The 22,780-nt window shown below is 39.7% G+C and overlaps 1 protein-coding gene across 2 annotated transcripts in view; it reads right to left on the reverse strand.

Annotated features, from left to right (window-relative positions):
- The window catches only part of STK17A (serine/threonine kinase 17a), a 43,738-nt gene that overhangs the window by 14,498 nt on the left and 6,460 nt on the right, over window positions 1–22,780 (reverse strand). For both annotated transcript variants that reach the window (XM_037507041.2, XM_054692281.1), the window contains exons 2-3: window positions 22,392–22,604; window positions 10,381–10,525 (exon numbers count right to left, since the gene is read on the reverse strand). In XM_037507041.2, the coding sequence (XP_037362938.1) occupies window positions 10,381–10,525; window positions 22,392–22,604 (358 nt within the window). The remainder of the gene's footprint in view (window positions 1–10,380; window positions 10,526–22,391; window positions 22,605–22,780) is intronic.

The following is a 22,780-nucleotide window of genomic DNA, read 5'->3' on the forward strand; positions in this document are numbered from 1 at the left end:
TCTCTGGCCTGACCCCAGCTCTTGTATGCATAAATAAATAAATCTTAAAAAAAAGAAAAATAACAAGGAGGCTTAGAATCCAAATCAACAGACGAATGAACAAAAAGATTTGAAAAAGGAAATAAACAGAAGCACATAATGATGAACATAGTGGCAGTAACAACTACCATGTATCAATAATCAACCTAAACTTTATAAAGGAACTAAACTCAATAAAAAGCAAGAATAGCATGTGGGATTAGGAGACAGAATCCAACCTTCTTCTGCCTTTAGGAAACATACCTAAGTTACAAGGTATGAAACTGAAACATTAGAAAACATTTCCACAAGCAAATGGCACCCAAAAGACATAGGTGCTGTCATATTTCTATCAGACAAAATAGACTTCTAGCTAAAAAAAGGTAACAAAACACACCATGAATGGATACTATATAATTACCTAGGGGGCAAAACATAGGAAGAAAAAAACTATATAATTACCTAGGAAGACATAACACTCATCAATATATACTCACCAAACAAGAGGGTACCAAAATATATTAGATGATTGCTATTAAATCGGAAAACAAACATTGGAGAAAATACATATGTTGTAGATTTCAATACTACATTCTCATCATTGACAGATCAGCAATACAGATAATAAACTAGGACACAATTGCCATAAAGACCTAGAACAAATGGGCCTAACAGATATTTACATGACACAACCCCCAAAACCAAAACACACTTTTCTCAAGTATACATTTATCAACCTCCAGGATCAAGTATATACTAGGTCACAATACAAACATTAACCAATACACGAAGATTAGAATCATACCAATAATCTTTTCTGATCTTAAAGGTATCAAACTAGAAGTTACCTACAAAAAGAAAGCAAAGAGATCCCCCATTAGACTGAACAACATGCTACTGAGACCACTGTTCTAATCAGGAAATCAAAGACAAAATAAAAAAATACCTTCAGACATATGATAATGAGGACACAACTTCCAGAATTTATGAAGCACAGCAAAAGCAGTATTAAGAGGAAAGTATATAGGAATATAGGCCCAAATCAAAAAACAAGCAGATCTCCAAGAAACAATTTGATTTCACATCTCAAAGAACTAGAAGAACAAAAAGACAAAAGACAGTAGGACAGGGGCTTCCCTGGTGGCACAGCGGGTTGAGCGCAGAGCTGTGAAGCTGTCTGCAGCCTCCACCGCGATGGTTCGGTTCCTGCCCAGCCAGGGAGAGTCCCACATGGTGCGACAGACCTCGCCTGTCTCGCCCACTGCTCCCCTCAGCAGTGTATTTCAGCCCTTCTGACTGTTCTGCTCCCTGCTCTGTCTCTGGTGGATTCTCTCACCGTCCCATGCCTCTGGTCTGTACTACAGTTCTTGTATACATAAATAAATAAATCTTTAAAAAAAAATTTTAAAAAAGACAGCAGGAGAAAGGAAATAATAAAAAAGCAGACATAAATGAAATAGAAATAAAAAAGTTGAAAAGGTCTAAACCCAAAAGCTGGTTCTTTGAAAAAAATAAAATAAAATAAAGTTCTAGCTACGCTTACAAAGAGTCAGAAAACTCAAATAAATAGAATCAAAAATGAAAGTGGAGAAATTACACCAGATGCAGCAGAAATCCAGAGAATAACTATTGATTATTATGAAATTTATATGCAAACAAGTTCAATAATTTAGGTGAGTTGGAAAAATTCTTAGAATTATACAATCACCCACTGCTGAATAAGGAACAGAAAACTTGAACAAACCAACTTCAAGCAAGGAAACTGAAATAATAATCAAAACTCTCCAAGAAATAAGAGCCCAGAACCAGATGGTTTCACAAGTCAGCTCTACCAACTGTTCAAACATGAATTACTATCATCCTGCAAAAACTTTGAAAAAATTGAGAAAGGAAGACTACTACCAAATGCATTTTTGAGACCAACATCGCACTAATACCAAAATCAAATGAAGACAACAATGTAGTCCAATTTCCCTAATGGACACAGATGCTAAAATCCTCAATAAAATCTTAGCAAACGGAATCCAACCATGCATCAATAGGATTATATACCATGATGGAGAACAATCTAATGTAATTCACCACATCAACAAAAAGGAAATTAAAAACCATAAAATCCTATCAATAGCTATTGAGAAAGCATGTGATAAAAATCATTAATTCGTTAATGATGAAGGCCCTTGAAAAAGATATCTTAACATGATAAAGGCCATATATAACAAACAGACAGGTAACAAGTTTTTTTTTTGTTTTTTTTTTTTAAGATTTATTTATTTATACAAGCACTGGGTACAGTCAGAAGCGCGGGAGGGCGAGAGAATTCACCAGAGCCAGAGCGGGGAGCAGAACAGGCAGAAGGACCGAAGTACACTGCTGAGGGGAGCAGCGGGTGCAGCAGGAGAGGTCTGCGCGCCATGTGGGACCCTCCCTGGCAGCCGAAGATCGAACCGGCGCTGCAGAAGCTGCGGGCAGCTTCGCAGCCCAGCACTCAACTGCTGTGCCACTGGGGAGGTCCCAGATAACAAGTCTTAATGGTGAAAAATTAGAAGTCTTCCCACTAAGATCATGCACAAGACTGAGCATGTCCATTCTTACCACTGCTTTTCAACATAACACTGCAAGTCATAGGTAGAGCAACCGGGCAAGAGAAAAACATAAAATGAATCTAAATTGGAAAGAAGTAAAGCCATCATTATTTGTACATGACATGGTAATACACAGAGAGAACCGTACAAAAATACATATAAAAACTAATTAAAATAACAAACCAGTTTAATAAAATAGCAGGCTGTAAAATCAATACACAAAAATCAGTAGCCTTCCTATATGCAAACAATCAGTCCATGGAGTAAGAAATTAAGAAAATAATCCCATTTATAATTGTAAGATGAGCAAAACTGCAGCCATTTTGAGAAATAACTGCCATCTCAGAAGGGCACAGCTAGGTTTCGTTTCGGGGCAAAAACCACAAGCCAAGGGTAAAGGAAACCTAGCTGGCACCTTGAGAGCTATCCAATCAGGGTGGACCCTTCCCCAGGTATGAAAAGTCCCCGCATCCTGTCAACAAAGTACAAAAACAGCTGGTTGCTCTGGGAGGAGGTTCCTCTCATAACCTGATGAGACTGCTGTGTCAGTACTCAGGCAGAGTTGGGCCCTAGCTTAAGCTAGCAATAAAGCCTTTTGGCTTTTGCATTTCTGGCTCCGTGTGGTCTTTGTGAACCCCGGATGGAGCTGAGGCGCCAACCTAACATTTTGGGGGCTCGTCTGGGATCCCCAAGAATTATATGAGGTGACCAGAGTAAGGCTTAGGCCGGAGGAGGACATTTGATGCTTGGTCCTGACGTGGAATCGAGGACTTGTCCGGATGTGGAGTCCGGGACGTGAATGGGCCTCCTGGGTTGGGCGGACGCGCCATACGACCAGGGGCTCGGGGTTTGGAGAGACGTCTCAAACCCGCGACTGCCAACACCCAGAGAAATTCAGATTTTTCTGGAGCGTACTCCGCCACGAGGTTCCGATGAGGAATCCGGAACCCGTCCTGGGCCGCAGGCCGGGATATTTCCCGGGCCACAGGCCAGGACACTGACGCCTAATTCCGATGTGGAATCCAGAACCTGTCCTGGGCCACAGGCTGGGACGTGGAGGCAAATTAGGGAAACAATCATTGTCCTCTCCGGTAAGCCCGCGGGCCTGTTTCTGTTGTCTGTAGTCTTTTGTCCATGTCTCCTGGTGTCTGTGGTCCTTGTTGCATTTGTGTTCGCAATCATGGGTCAGACAATGTCTACCCCACTGTCTTTGGTCACAGTCAAGGCAAAAAGTAAAATGCTGGGGACTAAAAAGTAAGGGACCCACTACGACTGGCTGGTGGGGGACTGCCTCTGGTCTCAGCAAGCATCTGCCTGGACTTTTTCTCCAGTGTTGAGATCATTGGTATGTCTCTGCTGCCATCCGGCTGTGGGGGAATTGGACTCTCCCTTTGTCTACCCTGAAAAACTATTTTGGTTCACTGTAGGGAAAAAGTTCTACTTCCCTGTTATAGGGTAAAGAAAATGTCAGGCTTTTCTGCCCTTCCGCCATCAGGAGAGATGATGGATCCTTGTCCTGAATGCATGCCTGATGGCGGGCACCTGGAATAGGGTGTGGGCATAGGTAGATGGGATTCAGCTGAGCTAAGACTGTGCTTTTAAGGGCGGCGTCACGGGGACGCCAGCAGCAGCAGCAGCAGAAGCCCAGAGAAGAAGCCCGAAGCAGAAGCCCGAAGCAGAAGCCCGAAGCAGAAGCAGAAGCAGAAGCAGAGAACGCCAGAAAGCCCAGATAGAATGAAGATTTGCTGGGGGCTGGGAGGACTGCCAGCCTCCCAGCACCCCTGCCTGCCATGTGCCTGGTGAACCCCAATAAAAAACCTGCAAAAACCACTGAGGACTCTGACTCCTCCTTTACCTGATCTGCATGGGATCGGAGAACCTGCTCTGTGGCCATTCCTGGCCTTTACACCTATGTTTTTCTGATTTTAAAATTTAAATTGTTTAAGGTAAAAACTGCTGAGTTACTTTGGACTTGCTAACGAGCCATAAAAGGTAATTTTTTGATTAAGTAAAAACTTCTAAATTGCTTATTGGACCTGTAAAAGTTTAGTTTCTTATTAAGACTAATTTCTGATTAGAGTCTGAAAACAGGCAAACTGTAAAGGAAGATCTTATTCTTCCTCTTCTCCTGTCCTCTCCATACATGGTACTAAAAAAAAAAAAAAAAAAAAAAAAAAAATGTCTTCTGTCTCAAAAATGTGCTTGGTCTCAGTGAGACAGAACCAGAACAATGTAAATCTAAATAATAATTCTTTAAAAAAATGCAAACTCAAAATGTCTTTCTTATCTAAGAAAGTTAGTGCAAACTGCTTGACTTTAAATTTGTTGTGGTCTTGGACCCTAGGTTCTAAGTAAGAGTTAGAATTAAATACTTGTCGTATGTAAGGATTCTAACTTCTATGTTATTTAAAAAAAAAAACAAAAAAAACTGCTTAAAAAAGCCTCCACTGTCCTTTCGAGGTCCCTTAAATCGTCGCCCTGCGGTGGAGCCCTGACTGTTTCCCCTCATCGCCCACATTCAGCAGGAAGCAGTTACTGATCAGAAGGACACCCTTTTCCCTGACTGTAGTTAGGGACTCCATTCACAAAAGGAAAAAAAACTAAGACATAGGGCAAGTTAAGGTAATTAGGCAGTAAAAAAACAGCTGGTTGCTCTCTTAACCTGATGAGACTGCGGTGTCAGTATCCAGGCAGAGTTGGGCCCTAGCTTAAGCTAGCAATAAAGCCTTTTGGCTTTTGCATCTCTGGCTCCGTGTGGTCTTTGTGAACCCCGGATGGAGTTGAGGCGCCAACTCCTAACATAACCGTACCTAAATACATTAAATACCCGAGGCCAAATCTAACAAAGGTAGTGTTTGACCTATACAAGGAAAATTGCAAAACACTGTAAAAAGAAATAAACACAAAGAAATGGATAGACATTCTCTGCTCATGGATCGGAAGAATCAACTTTATCAAAATGGCCACCCTACCAAAAGTAATTTAGAGTCAATGCAACGCCAATAAAAATCTCAGTGGCATTTTTCACAGAAATGGAACAAACACTGTTAAAACTACATGGAATCACAAAAAACCCCAAAGAGCCAAAGCTCTCCTCAGTAAAATGTGGAAGAAGGTGGATATTTCATCCCCAGACTTCAAGCTGTATCACAAAAGCCATTATAATAAAAACACCATGGTACAGGAACAAAAACATATGCACAGACCAACGGGACCAAATTAAAAGCACAGAAATAAAACCACATGATAAATGGTGCTGGAAAAACCAGTGTGCCACATGTAAAAGAATGAAACTAGACTACTGCCTCACACAATACACAAAAATAAACTCAAAATTAGATGTAATCACTGAAACCATAAAAAAATATAGAATAAAACATAGGCAAAATAATCCATGGCATAACTTCAAGTCATCTTTGAAGACTCACCTCCAGAAACAAGGAAAACAAAGGACAATACAGCTGGGACTACATGAAACTGAAAAGCTTCGGTACAGCAAGAGATGACAACCAAAACAAAGAGACACCATACTGAATGGGAGAAAATACTTGCACTCCACATATCTGACAGGGGACTGATGTCAAAGAGCTCACACAAAACAACAAAACAAACAACCCAATAAAAACAAGATGGGAAGAAGAGCTAAATAGACACTTCTCCAGAGAAGAAGTGTAAAGGACCAACAGCCATATGAAGAAATACTGAACATCACCTCTTATCAGGAAAATGCAAATCAAAACCACAATGAGATACCACCTTATACCTATGAGAATGGCCCATATAAAATTAAAAAACAAAAACAAAAACAAAAAAAAACAGAAGAAACAAGTGTTGGAAAGATATGGTGAAAAAGGAACCTCTTATGCTGCTTTCCAGTAACTATGGAAACACAGTTACAAAAAACACTTATTGAAAAAGAAACCTGGACCTCTATGTTTATTGCAGCACTATTTACAATAGCCAAGACATAGAAACAACCTAAATATCCCAAAAAGGTAAATAGATAAAAAGATGTGGAATTTACAAACACAATGGAATACTACTCAGTGGTCAAAATATAATAAACTCTTGGGCCTCCCCTGGAGGTGCAAGTGGTTGAGCGCAGTGCTGTGAAGCTGTCCATAGCCTCAGCAGCACAAGTTCGATTTGGCCGGCTGGCGAGAATATCACATGGTGTGGCAGATCTCTCCTGTCGCCCCTGCTGCTCCCCTCAGCAGTGTATTTCAGTCAGTCTGCCTGTTCTGTCCCCCACTCTGTCTCTGGTAAATCCTCTCACCGCCCGTACCTCTGGCCTGTATACACAAGTTCTTGTATGCATAAATATATAAATCCTTAAAAAAAATCAATCCTACATAATTTTGCTCTTAATATTCAGCTGCCTACCCATGGGACAAGTGGAATTAAACTGAAGAAATTAAACAAAGATAATGATTTCTTGGTGGTATTCTAGTTGCCTATCAGCAATGCTTATTTTGGTTCAAAGCTAAGTTTTTCAAATATAGATTGACTGCTTCCTATGTCCAGATTTGTTTGATTATTTCCAAATTGTAAAAATAAATAAGTTGCCATCTTTTATTTATTTATTTTTTATTTTTTAAAGATTTATTTTAGGGCCTCCCTGGCGACGCAAGGTTAAAACACAACCTATGAAGCTATCCACAGCCGCTGCAGCATGAGTTCGATTCTTGGCCAGGGAGATACCCACATGGCACAGCAGACCTCTCCTGACTCGCCCGCTGCTCCCCTCAGCAATGTATCTGCCTGTTCTGCTCCCCACACTATCTCTGGTGAATCCTCTCATCCCCCCACCTCTGACCTGTACCCCAGTTCTTGTATGTATAAATAAAAGATTTATTTTATTTATTTTAAACAAAATATTTATTTATTTTAAATAAAATATTTATTTTAAAATAAACAAAATATTTATATTAAACAAAATATTTATTTATTTATCTATTTTATTTTATCTATTTATCTAATTTATATTTATTTATCTATTTCTATACCAATACTTATTTTGATGACTTGAAAGGATCATAATTGATACACTGCCCTTTGGATTTTCTTTCCACTTTCCTAAATAAATAAATATTTATGTATCTATTTTATTTATGCATACAAGAACTGGGGTACAGGTCAGAGGTGTGGGGGGTGAGAGGATTCACCAGAGACAGAGCAGAGAGCAGAACAGCTGGATCTACTAAAATACACTGCTGAGGAGAGCAGCGGTCAAGACAGAAGAAGTCTGCTGCACCATGTGGGTTGCTCCCTGGCTGGCCGTGCCTCGAACTCATGCTGCAGTGGCTGCCAATTGCTTGATAGTGCTGTCTTTAACCCCTGCGCCACCAGGGAGGCCCAGTTGCCATCTTTTAAAAAGAATAAAAAAGACTCCCAAATTGTTTTTTCTCCTATATTTTTCTTTAGAAAACAAGTATTTGAAGATATCCATTACCCTTCCACCTAATTTCAAATGGAACTTCAAAGTGACTTTAAAAGTCAACAGCCACATTAGAACTGTACATGGTTCCTTGAGTATCTCTTCATGCAACAAAATATAAGTAAGCACTTTTATGAATAATACATGGTGCACATAAGGTATATAGTATACATAAGGTGCCATACAGCAGTTCTCTAAGTGGCATCTAGCTACCCTGAATCAGAAACTCTGGAGTTGGGTAGAGCAACTGGTTTTAACAAACCTTTGCAGGTAATCCTGACCTATGCAAATGTTGGAGAATCACTGCCACAAAGCATCTCTTTCTTGTTAAAAGTCAAGGTAGTTGGGCTGATGATGAGTGAAATGAGACTGAAGAAGTCCAGGGCAGAAAAGCATTTCTGGGGCCCAGGATTTTCCTCCTGAAGCTACCTTCTTTCCTAACCCCATCTCCTCTGGTTGCTAAGAAACTGGAGTGTAATGTTTTTTATGTTTGAAGACAATTTCATTTCCACAGACACACCTGGACTTTTTACAGAAGTAACCATTAGAACACCAACAGGGATCTTAAACTTTTCTGCACAGATGCCTGAAAAAGTAAATCAAGAATACTTGCAATGGACATTTACCATTGGTCAATTTTTCAGAAATAGAACTTGTCTGAAAATCTATCCCCTCCCCACTCTAAGTCACATGAAAGTTGGGATGGGAAGTGGTGTTTAGCCCTTTAGAATTGGAGTATATGACAATGGCACTGGCGTGACAAGTCAGTGTCTTATAATCCCCAGCACACTTAGTAGTCTTGAGTTGATTTAAACTGCTTTGATGAGAGTGAATCAGAACTTCTGAAGAGCTAGTGAACAGTGATCAGCTGTTTCCTGATGACTCTCCTGGACAATGTAGAGGCTAAAACAGTAGTATCTAACTATCTACTACCTTATTGCCATTGTAAGAAGGCAGAGCTGAAGGCTAAAGAAAAATCAAGTATTGGCAATATTTTAATTAGAGATATATTATTCCTGAGCTTTTTTGGCCAATGAAATTTTTTTTGCTTACCAAACTTTCAGTTGGTATTTTGATCACTTGAAAGGATCGTAACTGATAGATTGCCCTTTAGATTTTCTTTCCACTTTCCTATCTTTCCTTTCCTAATTTAAATTTGAATTTAAAATTCTAATCTGCTTCTAATCTCTTGAATTCTCTATTTTATTTACTGCTGCCTGTTTTTATTGAGAGCACTGCTTTTCAAATATTCCTGCTCAAAAATCTACCTCCTTCATGACATTAAGAGCTCTTGCAATCTGGTCTTTTCTCAACCTTCAGTGTATCCAATATCTCACTTCCAGTAAAACTGTAACAGGGTGGTCCCTAGGAAAAGGGGAAGTTCCAGGTTCCCTGCCCCACCCAAGGGAGGGTGGAGCTAAAGAGAGAAGACGATGCAGAGGAGACTGAGGAAGAAAGGAAGCAGGATAGAGCCAGAAGGAGACCTGGAGGAGGCACATGTTGCAGAGAGACACGTGAAGAAACTGCGCTTACATTTTGGTTGTGGACTGGTTGAAATAGATGTGGGTGAGAGACCCATGGGAGGATAACAATGGCAGCTTTTACCTTGATTTTGATTTTGCTCTTTTCCTCCCAGACTTGTCTGGTTGTTTCTGATCCTTTTCTATGGGTCCCCGCTGGAAGGTGCTTTAGACTTGTGGCAGGCTTTGGGGCCTTGCTCTGGGCCAATCCTGTTTGGGTGGACTTTAACCCACGAGGGGACGGGTAACTTTGGGTGCTGGATTTAGAAACTATATTCTTTGCCTTTCCTGTAATGTTTACTAATTGTATTAATGTTCCTCTTCATTAAAGTCTCATATGTTTTTGTGTTGATGCGGCGGATGGCAGAACCTATATAGAGCAGGCAGGTTTGGGGGGTCTAGAGTGCCCCTCTCCCTGCCCTGTAAAAAAACTACCTTATTTTTTTGCCCACACCCAGAAGTCACAGAAGTATTCCTAACTCTAGTAAGCAGACTTTCTCCTAGTCTTTTCTGCCTATTTAAATCCCAACTTTTTTTTAAAGGTCTATCTCAAGCCTGTCTTTATCAGGAAGCCTTCACCTACCTAAGCAATATCCTCCAAGGTCCATCAATGTATTATTTATCTTTCAATATACACACATATACATTATCTCCTCAATAAAACAAATTGGCTAGATAAGAGTAAACACAATCCTTATACCCTGCTACCCAATAAAACACACAACTTGATACATGTTTGAACACATTCATTATTCAATATCTTATATCTGGAGTATCATTGTCAAGCAATCTCAAAAATGTAATTTAATTCAGATCTTACCTTTAAGTCAAGATGAACTACATCATGAGTGTGTAAAAAATAAACACCTTCTAAAATCTGCCTCAGGAGTCTTTGAACATCTTTTTCTTTAAAGCCTTCTTCTCTGTCTGCAACACACTGGTCAAAGACTTCACCACCAGCCGCACTAGGTAAGAGGCACATTATAATTATAAACTAATTAAAATATTTAGCTTTTTCAATCCTAGTATTTATATACATCAATTATCTTTATTGATGAAACTTTATATCATTGTTCATTTTAGTACAATATTTGATTTCTCCCCTCAGGTGTAGACCCCATAATTCTCCTACTACAATATCACCCATGAACTATCACCACAGTCCCTAGTGCTATTCCCTCCTCTGTTTTGACTCCTCTCCCTCTTCCTCCCCTGCTGATGCCTCAGATCTATAGTCACATCAAGTATCTTTAAACTATAATATTGTGTGTGAACACTTTTGTCCATCTACATGACTGAATCCACTTTTTTAAAAATAAAAATATGAAGTCTTTAATATAAAGATTAACATTTTCAAAACTAAATACAGGAAGCACTTTGAAATATATGAAAACTTTCAAGTAAAAAGCTCCAAGAATTTCTGGATACAGAATATACAGAAATATCTTTCTTAAATGCAAATAATGAAAAAAAATTAAATGCCCTCCACTGTAGAACCCTTCCCCAAATGGAAAGCCGTGTTTAGAGGTAAGCCCTGTTATCATGTCAGTATATGATATAGCCTTCCAGAGTATTTTTAAAAATAAATTTAAATGCATACAATAATATTATTTTTTAAATACTAGTAATTTTAATTTTATATTTATAAAAACATTAAAAAGTAAATGGTAACATGAGACATTCTATAACTTTTTTCTTATGTGTCTATTCATGATGGTTTTATTTTATTGTACTTATTTTTTGACGCAGAAACAGTTTTTTATTCACTCTCCTCCACTTCCTCCTCAATATATTTGTTTTTCCTTTTTCCTGGCAACTTTAGCTGGACCCTTTGCATAAACTTTCCTTTCAATTTATGGTCCCATCAACTTCCTTCTTGTACTTTTCCTTCAGCTTCACTGTTGCCTTATTGTTATGCACGTGTGCTTTCCACTGTCAATTAAATTATTCAACATTTCACCCAGTTTCTTTGCCAAGTCTCAGAAAGTAATGCCAGGATTGGTTGTTTAGGAGCATTAGGGTCTTTCTTGCCTCAATTTAGCTGTTCTATAATCCTTCATTTTCCAATCAAAGTGTATTTAATCTGCCTTTGTCATTTCAACAAACTTAGACTTCTCCTTTCCAGACACTGTCTTTCACTTTTCCAAACACTTCTTGGACAATTCTGTAAAACTGATAGGGACCTCTGGGTTTTCTTATGTTCTTCCTGCATGTCTGCACAAAGAAGTCATATACAGATATCTTGCCCTTTGGTTTCTTGGGATCATCTTTAGCCATCTGACTATATTGTTTGCTAGTCGCCATGATAGTTTTATATTTATCTAACTCATAATTTTTAACTTTTTAACACTGTGAATAGATAAATCTTACTTTATTTAACCACTCCCTTCAGGATATTAATTTTGTAATAAGAAGGCCCATTAACATTTCTTTTGCTCAAGGGCAAAGATCTGGAATAAAACTGCTGGAATGAAAAAAGTACATTTAAAATTTTAGTGAAGTCAATGCACAGTAAAATAACAGTAATGATTTAAATTTTCTTCCACCTTCTGGCTAAAGCATCTCAGTCTCTCTCTCCTCTCTCCTCTCCTCCTCACCCCCTCTCCCTTTCTCCCTCCTTCCCTCTCTCTCTTTCTCTCTCTCTCTTTCTCTCTAAGTAGCCAGGATGAGTCAAACAAAGGCTCCTTATCAATTTGTGAGTTTTCACAAGATAACTTAGTTCTTTCCTTCTAGCCTTCCTTCTTTTTTGTTAACAAAACCTATTTTCCAAAATCTGTCCCTAAACCAATTTTTCACCAAAATTGGATAACAACATATTTCTTATAAACAAGTAAGACCACATTAACCAAAAAATTGCTGGTAATGAAAGTAACAGAAAACAATTCACTGGCTGAGAAGATCTGCATTTTGGTTAAACCCATAAACTGACTGACTATATGTGAAAGCGTTAGGGGGAAAGCATGTCCTCAGCAAACTCCATACAGTTTTTGTGGATTCCACACCCCACTCCAGACCAAAGCCATCAAGATACTGGGAATGACAAATCCCATCACCAAAGGGAGGGTTGCTGGGACCTGAGGGTGGAGTTAAGCAGCCAGGTTTGGTATGAAACTAGACATGGGGGCCTTGGGGCTCTCGCTCTTTACTTTTCACCAGCTCTCAGAGTGTCATTGGGATTCCAGGTCAGCAGAACTGGTAGGACGCATTCACGAATTTATCTCCCTTTTTTTCTCCCTGAGTTATTCATTTCTTCATTTCCCCTTCTTTTGTAAATAAACCTTTATTAACCTTCGTGTGTGCCTGCAGTTGAGTATTAATAAGTCCTTTTCAAGCATGCGGGTAAGGACCCACAGTCAGGCAACCCACTGATCAGGGTTGCCTTGTAACAAAAGTATCAAAACAACTTACATGTGATTAAAGCTAAAATGGCCATCACATATGCAGGCAAAATTAAAGTAATACATAACACACAAGAAAGGAAATGATGAATATTTACAACAAAAAAGAAAATTATAGTCTGATAGTAGTATATACTGTTAATATGAATTTGATGACCTGAAGGAAAATTCAGTAAAAGCTCAGTCAGTTAAGTCCCAAGCAGCTAGAGATGCATCATGATGTACTTATAGCCCACAGAGTCTCTGAACATACAGGCCATAATTTGCCAGTACATATAGAACTGTTAATGTTGTGCAAATAAAGAAAAAAGGACTGCATTTTGACTGGAGAAGTTTCTAAGCATCAATTTACTGTCCAGAGTAAACACTTGTATAAGGGCCTGCTGGTGTAAAAAATACATGTCATATTCACAAGATGAGAAGCAGCAATTTTCACTTTCAGTCAAGGCATGGAACTTGCCCTCTGGCAATAAACAACTAGACAGGGAGTTTGGAAGGCTCAGGCACCTAGATTTTGAGACAAATTATCAGAGAGGAGGGATCTATACAGAAAAAGATCTGAAGAAGTCTATTTTTTTGCATAGTAGAATCCTGGAGTCTTAAGACAAAATACTTATAGCTCATGCATAGGGTCAGGCAAAGAAAAATGCTGGGAAATTATAAGCCAAAAAATTCTAGCATTCACAGAGGACAGAATATCAGAATACTGCCTGGAGTAGAAAAATCATGCTAACCATTTGGGGTAACCAGCAGACCTTCCCTAGAAGGGCCTGCCTTACTAATAATGCTAATGTAGCTTTAGATTGCCCTAATAAAGTTGACCCAGTAATTTAAATGCCTACCAAAATAAATATAATCACTTTTCTTTAGATTTATTTATTTATTTATACAAGCACTGGGTACAGTCAGAAGCACGAGAGGGTGAGAGAATTCACCAGAACAAGAGCGGGGAACAGAACAGGCACACTGATGAAACACACTGCTGAGGGGAGCAGAGGGCACGGCAGGAGAGGACTGCATGCCATGTGGGACCCTTGCCGGGGGCCGGGGATTGAACTGGCGCTGCAGAGGCTGCAGGCAGCACTTAACCGCTACACCACCAGTGGAGGCCCAAATGTAATCACTCTTTAATGGAAGATCTTAAAATCCACTCAATACCATGACATTCTAAATTTACAGTATCCTTCCAAAAATTACTAGACATCTGAAAATGCCTGAAATTATAAGCCACTACAAATGGGAAAACATTAAAAACAATACCAGAAATGACAGAGAAGACGGGAGTTCTAACAGATATTATAAATGCTCGAAGATTTAAAACTATAAAACAAGAAAATCTTTATAAAAAGACATTTATAGAGGAACCAATAAACAATACAGACTTATCAAAAGTAACGAAAAATAGATGGTAACGTAATGACATCCTTAAGTGCTTAGAAAAAAACTGTGGCTAGAATGCAGGGCAGGTTGGAGAAGGACCAACAAAGGAGGTAAAAGCCAGACAGAAAAGCATGGGATAAGGTAAAAATAATCTGAAAAAGAGACTAACCTTTGTTTTCATAAAATTCATATCATATGTTGAAGCCTTAACTCCCAATGTAATGCTCTTTGGAAGAGTAATTTTTAGGAGCTAATTAGCTTATATAAAGCCCTAGTGAGGGGTTAGTGATATTATAAGAGACAGGAAAAAGATTGTCTCCACCCTGTGAATAGGAGGTAGAAGATGACCCTCGACAAAGCAGGATAAAATGCTCTTACTGTTGGGAAGAAAAGATATCCTGAATGAACTCCACAAACACAGATTTTATGGACTCTACTCCCAACCCAGACCAAAGAGATACAGACACCAAGGACTACAAATCCCATAATGTCATGACCACTGCAGGAAGGATTGCTGCGAACTGAGGGTGGAGGTAAGCAGCCAGGCTTGGTATATAACAGACATGTGGGCATTAGGGGTCCTTGGTTTTCCACTGGTTTTCAGTGTGCCATTGGCATCCCAGCTCAGCAGAACTGCTAGAACAGACACATTTACCGATTCATCTCTCTCTCCCCGAGTCGTTGCTTTTTTTTTTTTTTTTAAAGATTTATTTATTGATGTATACAAGAAATGAGGTACAGGCCAGAGGTGTGGATGGTGAGAGGATTCACCAGAGACAGAGAGGGAAGCAGAAAAGGCAGACTGACCGAAGTACATTGCTGAGGGGAGCAGCGGGCAAGTAAGGAGAGGTCTGCTGCGCCATGTGGGTAGCTCCCTGGCCGGGGATGGAACTCGTGCTGTAATGGCTGCAGATAGCTTCATAGGTTGCTTCTTAACCCCTTGTGCCACCAGGGAGGCCCTGCTTTCTTTTTGTAAATAAACCCTTAAACTTTTTGTGTGAGCCTACAGTTGAGTCTCATTAGTCCCTTTTAAGTGCACAGGTGAGGACCCACAGTCAGGCCAACCCATTTTACATTGCCCTGTAACATTACCAGTTTCCAAATAGGCCAGAACTTTAATTTTTTTAACTAAAAAATATTTTAGTAAAATTTCTCAACAAGGTATGTAAAGCGTATCAACAACTACAGTTCCCCCTGTAGTCTTTATGGCTTGCTGCCTGCTTACCCTCACAGTCCTTCTCGGGGGGAATGGGATACTCAGAGGATCTATTTATATATTGATGCTCACTCTTGAGCTCACACCCCGGGACCCAAAATATTCTAGTAGGACATCAGGCTTAGAGGACAATTTCTTGTCACAGGAGGTGGTGCCATAAGGTTATACAAGGCTTAGCAGCTGAAAGACTAGTTGAAGCTGTCAAGTTTCAAATCCTCCTCTCACCTGGACATGTGCCATTTAAGGATCCCAGATTCTGACACAGCCTTCCTTTCCACCCAGAGAAGAGAGAATGGGTCAGATAGTAAGTCCAGGCCTGGGGATGCCCAGGTCTAGGGGAGTCTCTCAACGTGTTGAGGCCAACAAAAATAGGAGTCCTCCCTCTGGGGGTATGCCCGTGGCTATCCCCACTCTCTGGGGGTATGCCTATGGCTGCCCCTATTGTAAGCTGTCCGTGACAAGTTTAACCTCTTTCAGGCACTCATCCATGATGAGGTCTGCTCACTCTATTCCTACGAATTCTCCTCTGGGTTGTCTCTCAAAGAATTGGAAGGAATTAGGTCTCAAGAATTTAAGAAAAAGGACCTTAATCTGCTATTATAATTCAGCCTGGCCTCTTTACAAGCTAAAACACCAAGAGACATGGCCAATTAATGGAACCTTAAACTATACCACCTTTTTACAATTAGATTTGTTTTGCAGAAGATAAATGGATTGAGGTCCCGTATGTTTTGGCCTTCATCGCCTTGCAACAGGACTCAAACTTCAGCAAAGCTTGTCGGATGTGTCTGGCTAAAATAGACTCCTTAATAACACAAGGAAACTCTTTGGCTGATCAGGCTGCCAAACAGGCAGCCAAAAGAGCCTTAATAATGGGACTTACCCTGGCACCTGAAAATGTGAAAGAGTGGGCACCCCACTATCAGGAAGAACAAAAACAGGCTAGTGCCAAGGGATTCAGCTTATCCCCAGAAAATTGGTATGTTGGACCAAAGGGAAAGAAGAGTAAAGACACTTGCATAGACACAGTGAGCAGGAAGAGCTGCCCCGAAAGGGACAGGTTTGCTAAGAGAGGCCTGCATGGTTGCCAGTGGGTGGCCTTGAGGAGAGCTACCTCCCTGAGGGAGGTCAGGGAAGAAAAGCCCCCAGCATGGTACAGGTCACAGAGGTGACTGCCCTGCAGAGAGAGAGTTGGTGAAAAGAAGCATCTGCATTATCACAGGTAGGCAGAGAGGAATGCTGCCCATGCCAGTGCAAAGACTGCACTGATACAGACTTCTCTTTGGGAGGGACTTACTCCTTAAGAGCCTTAGGTTTGTTGCTATGCAGAATCTGAAAGGGACCTGAGATTCTACAATGGGCTCAATCTCCATATCTTTACTTTTGGGTCTGTGCTCTAGACACTCCCTATAGCAGTCTGATACCTGCTAGGATCTTATGCTTTGTAATGGAAGCATTGGAGCCTAAGGATCTTGGTTTCTATAGCTAGGTCAATGGCTATGCTAATCAGTTCTACCTCCACCTCCAGCTCTTGGCAATGTGTGAGCCAGGTTTCTGTCTTATGGCACCTTCTTTCCAGTTTTTCTATTCTTGTCCTCCCCCAGGGCCAAAGACCTCAAGAAAGTTTTAAAAGAACAGATGGTGTCAGACTTAAAACTAATGTAGTATACACACATGAACAGATAATGGATCAATAAAGTAGAACAAAATTAACTGGAGGGTAGGGAAACTATCTACGAAGCATAATAATAAAGAAAATAAAAAGACTGATGTGGAACCAAGCTTAGCTGAGGTTTCGCCATTTTGTATATCCTCCACCTTGATATGTTAGTCCTTGTCCAGCCGCATTCCGGAGATAGTTTCAGCAGTCACAACCCTCACTCCACTTGGTGACGAAAAAGCAGACCACCCCAGCCGCCAATGAGGGCAGTCCTGTCCATAAATGGGACAGCATCTCTAACCGTCCAATCAGTTTGAAACTGTAACCGCGCGCGCCCAAAGTGCCTTTGTAGTAGCCAATGAATAATTGCCAACTTCTTTCAAAGTTCCCGCCACTCGCGACCCTATAAGATGTCCCAGCTTCCTCTGTTCGGGGCTCTCGACCTCTGCCGTTGCATCGGTGCGTGTCGAGGGCCCGGTCTCGAGCCCGTATTAAACTCCTTTGTGCCCTTGCATCGGTTGTCTGTGTCCTTGGGGGCTGCACTGGTCGACGTGGGCACAACAACTGACAATATTTTTAGAAGAGTAAACTGGGCCTCCCCTGGTGGCGCAGCGGTTGAGCGCTGGGCTGCGAAGCTGTCCGCAGCCTCTGCAGCTCTGGTTCAATCCTTGGCCTCCTGAGAGGGTCCCACATGGTGCGACAGACCTCTCCTGTTGCGTCCGCTGCTCCCCTCCGCAGTGTATTTCATCAGTCTGCCTTTCCTGTTCCCCACTCTGGCTCTGGTGAATTCTCTCACCCTCCAGTGCTTCTGACTGTACCCAGTGCTTGTATAAATAAATAAATAAATCTTTAAAATAAATAAATAAAATAGTAAACTGAGGAAAAGGAATTTTAGAATAAAAGAGACTAAAGTCAAGAGTAAAGAAGTACTGGAAGAGGAACTGAAATTCTAAGAGTTAGATAACTGATTAACGACTGGGGCCGCCCTAGTGCCCAAGGGGTTAAAACACAGCTCTATGAAACTATCTGCAGCCACTGCTGCAGAAGTTCGATCCCCAGCCAAAGAGGTAATCCACAATGGTGAGGCAGACCTCTCCAGACTCGCCTGCTGCTCCCCTCAGCAGTGTATTTCAGTCAATCTGCCTGTTCTGCTCCCAGACACTGTCTCTGGTGAATCCTCTCACCCCACACACCTCTGGCCTTTACCCCAGTTCTTGTATGCATAAATAAATCTTTAAAAAATAAATAAAAATAGAAACAAAACACTCGTCCTAGAGAAGGAAGACCGAGAATTAAAAAACGTAAGTACAGGTTTTAACCTTAGAGTTCAGTAGTGGAATTTTTTCCTTTAGTTGAAAGCAGTACAGAGAGGGAATTATTAAGGACGCCTTTATCTTTTCCATAAAGGGGAGAAAAGGCTAGATATCTAATGAAAGGTAGGAAGTGACATTAAAGGCTTTAGCTCCCAGGGCATGTTAAAAGAAGATGACGGATTAGGTAAAGAATTACCAAAGGATTTCAAGAGCAAGCTGTGCTTGCAGAAATAGATTCTAGCCTTTTACCCAGGCAAGGGAAGAACAAGTGGTACTTCAGGAATGGTGAGGTCAGGAGAAGCTTTATTACTCATGCATGAGGTCCCAGACCTGGGTAGTCCCATAAGGTCTGAGTCCTGGACTACAGACAAAGTTTCTTTTATATATAACCACTTTACATCAATAACATTGGTTAGTTAGCATACAAATTCTTGACACAGGAAAAAGGGGAAGGATGCAGATCTTTGAGGATGGCTTGGGAGATCAATCAGCCTAGCAGGCTGCCAGACCTTGTTTAGACATGCTTATTAAGGAAGCAAACTTGTTATTTATTTTACATTTCCAGGTCTATGACTCTTTAACAGAGAAAGATTTCCTTTTCTTAGCAGTTCCCTTTCAGAAGGAATTCTTAACATTGTGATTAGTACATCAAACACTAGGTAAAATCCTCCCAAAAAAACATGCAGAAAGAGGGACTCATAGCATGTTTCAAACTGGCAAAACATGATGCAGTTGAAGCCCAAGAGGAAGAAGGAAATAATGTGAGGTACTGGTTAAGAGATTAGTTAAAATAACTACCAAAGAAGAGAAGGGAATAGAAGAGAAAGAATAAAAGACAGAAACTAGCCGAGCAATTCAAACTAAAAGGAATCAGAGTGAAAACTGAAGAGCAGGTTTGTGAGAATGGGAGAGAAATGAGGAGATTCTGGTCAGAGAATACTACTTTATTTTTTCTTTAAAGATTTATTTATTTATGCATACAAAAACTGGGGTGCAGGCCAGAGGAGCGGGCAGTGAGAGGATTCACCAGAGACAGAGTAGAGAACAGAACAGGCAGACTGACTGAAATACACTGCTGAGGGGAGCAGCAGGCTCGACAGGAGAGGTCTGCTGTGCCATGTGGGTTGCTCCCTGGCTGGCCAGAGATCAAATCATGCTACAGAGGCTGCAGACAGCTTCCCAGTGCTGTGCTTAAATGATTGCACCACCAGGGAGGCCCTGAGAACAATATTTAGGGGCTCCTTTCTATATTAATTTTCAAATCTACCTTGATCCTCTCCAAAATAAACTGGAAACTAAAATCTAGACAGACAGGGGATTGATATATAAGATTTCTGAACCACCTTTTTTTAATAATTAAGGAAAATTTTATTGAGGTATAGTTTGCATAAACTACATTTCTTAACCATTTCATGATTTTTTAATATTTATAAATAGCATTCAAAATACATTATGGAAAAATTTCTGTTCTTTCAATAGTTTGCATTTTATTATTGCTTTAGGAGGCAATTCTGTAAGTGAAATCACTGAATTAGAAGATATGAACACAATGCTTATGTAAATCATAGGTTAGAATGTATTTTTTTAAAGATTTATTTATTTATGCATACAAGAGCTGGGGTACACAGGCCAGAGGTCTGAGGGGGGGTGAGAGGATTCACCAGAGACAGAGTGGGGAACAGAACAGGCAAACTGACTGAAAATACACTACTGAGGGGAGCAGCAGGTGAGACAGGAGAGGTCTGCTGCATCATGTGGGTGGGTTGCTCCCTGGCCAGCTGGGGATTGAACTCATGCTGCAGAGGCTGCAGACTGCTTCAAAGTACAGTGCTTCACCTCTTGAGCCACCAGGGAGGCCAGAGGTTGTGTCTTAACCCCTTACACCACCAGGGAGGCCCTAGAATTTTTTTTTAAGCTTTTGTATATAGTCTAGTCAGACAATTTTCTAGAAAATTTATACCAACTAATATTTTCACCTATTGGGAATAAACTGGTCCAGGCACTATGGAAAGCTGTGTGGAGGTGCCTCAAAACACTGAAAATGGATCTGCCATATGATCCAGTGATACTAATCCTAGGAATCTACCAAAAGGACATAAAAACACGAATGCAAAAGGAAACCTGGACCCTTCTGTTTATTGCAGCACTACTTATAATAACTAAGATATGGAAACCACCAAAATGCTTCAAAATAGATTCAAGGATCAAGAAGATGCAGTATATGTACACGGTGGAATACTTTTCAGTGATGAAAAACATAAATTCATGCCATTCACAGCAGCATGGATGAAGCTAGAATGTGTTATGCTAAGCAAAATAAGTCAGAAGGAAAAAGATAAATATTGGATGGTTTCCTTTATATGTGGAATACAGAGAAATCAAACAAAGGGTCAGGAAAAAGACAAAACTTGCAAGATGACAAGAGACCTAATGCATACAGGAGGGAGGAGAGGGTTCAAAACAAGGAAGGGAAGAGCACAAGGTACTGTAGAGATGGATCATGTGTGCTATGCTGGTGGGAGAATTACTACATCTGAGGGTATAAATCAAATTAACAATATAAGAAAAGAAATTTAATTAATTAATTAAAAATTATTCCCACGTATAGTATAAGAAAGAGGGTACAAGCCAAGGAGTATTTCTTTCCTGTAGTTTTATAAGAAGAAATTGACAAGTTACTTATACATGCACATTATAAAAAGTGGAAAAATTGATACTGTTCATTGTATAGATCATTTACATATATGTATCTGTGGTATTTCTCTTTATATCCTTTGTCCACTTTTTTAAAACTGGGAGGTTAGTATTTTGGGCACATTTGTAAGATCCAGTTACATGCTAAAAAAATTTTAAAACATTTTTGGTTAACAGATACTGAAACTATTTTTCCCTGAGTTTTGTCTTCATTTTGCATTTATTGATGCACTAAGGATTTTTTAAAATTTTTTTATTTTTATATTCCCCATACAATTGCACCCCCTTATTTTGATCCCAATCCCTCCTTTCCCCACCCCTGCCCCCCATAGTGTGTCTCTGGTTCATAGTTGTTTGTTGATTTTGATTTTTTCTTTCTTATAGTTATTCTTTTTCCTGGTCCCTTATTTAAGTTTTCTAGATTCCTGCTATGAGTGAGACCATCCAGTATTTTTCTTTTTCTTTCTGGCTTATTTCACTGAGCATGATCTAGCTCCATCCATGTTGCTGCAAATTGCATGAGTTCATCTTTTTTGATTGCTGAGTAATATTCCATTGTGTATACGTACCATATCTTCTTGATCCAGTCATCAATTTTTGGGCATTTGGGTTGTTTCCAAAGTTTAGCTATTGTAAACAGTGATGCACTAAGGATTTTAATACAAGTCTATCGATCAACCTACCTAGTAAACCTATCAATTTTTTTCTTTCAGCAGCAGAAGCAGACAGGATTTCTTAAGGAAAAAAACTCATTTATCTTTCCACAGTTGTTTTCTACAGTGTCTACTTAGTAACTCAAATTTAAACATGGTATGAATCAAAACAATTGTTTCTGAATAAAAAGATTATTATATCAGAATATATTAATATGCAAAGAGTTTTAAATGTCTTTTATTTTAGTGCTATCTTGGTATCACTTATCCTCTAAAGAAAGCCTCTTATAAGCAAAAGAGTACTTTATACACTATAATCAAAGTAAGTTCATTGAAGAATGAGAATGAAAAATATAACGTACATGCATCCTTGCAAATCTGAAACATGTACAATAAGAGAAACACATGAAAAAGATCTGGAACATTTTCTACCACATCATCACAGATGAGTGGCATCCCATAAAGGCTGTAAGTGTAAACTACCAAATAAACTCAATCTAAGGAAGACAATACTTACTATTCCAGAACTAGGATGATTTCTGATGGAGTTTCATAGACTTCATGTAAATTAATGACCCAAGGATTGTCCTCTGCTAGTTCAAGTACAGCAATCTCATGAATTATTTCCATCCGGCAATCTTGGCCTTTTCTTCTTTTTCTCATGAACTTTGCTGCAAATTCTTTTCCAGAATCTTTCTTTATACATTTCCTCACTACTGCAAATTTTCCCCTAAAGTTGACAAAAACATTTAATGTTAAAGTTGGCAACTTTGCAGAGGTGGTGAATTTTAATAAAATTTCCACAAAAAATTTCAGTGAGTATTCAAAAATAGGTCATATTCAAGCACAAAAGTAGCACTATCACTTAGGAATTTATATAGAATAAACCTAGAATCAAATCAAATA

The sequence above is a fragment of the Talpa occidentalis genome, unplaced genomic scaffold (genome assembly GCF_014898055.3).
Source record: "Talpa occidentalis isolate TD23 unplaced genomic scaffold, MPIMG_talOcc4v2.1, whole genome shotgun sequence".
Classification (NCBI taxonomy): domain Eukaryota; kingdom Metazoa; phylum Chordata; class Mammalia; order Eulipotyphla; family Talpidae; genus Talpa; species Talpa occidentalis.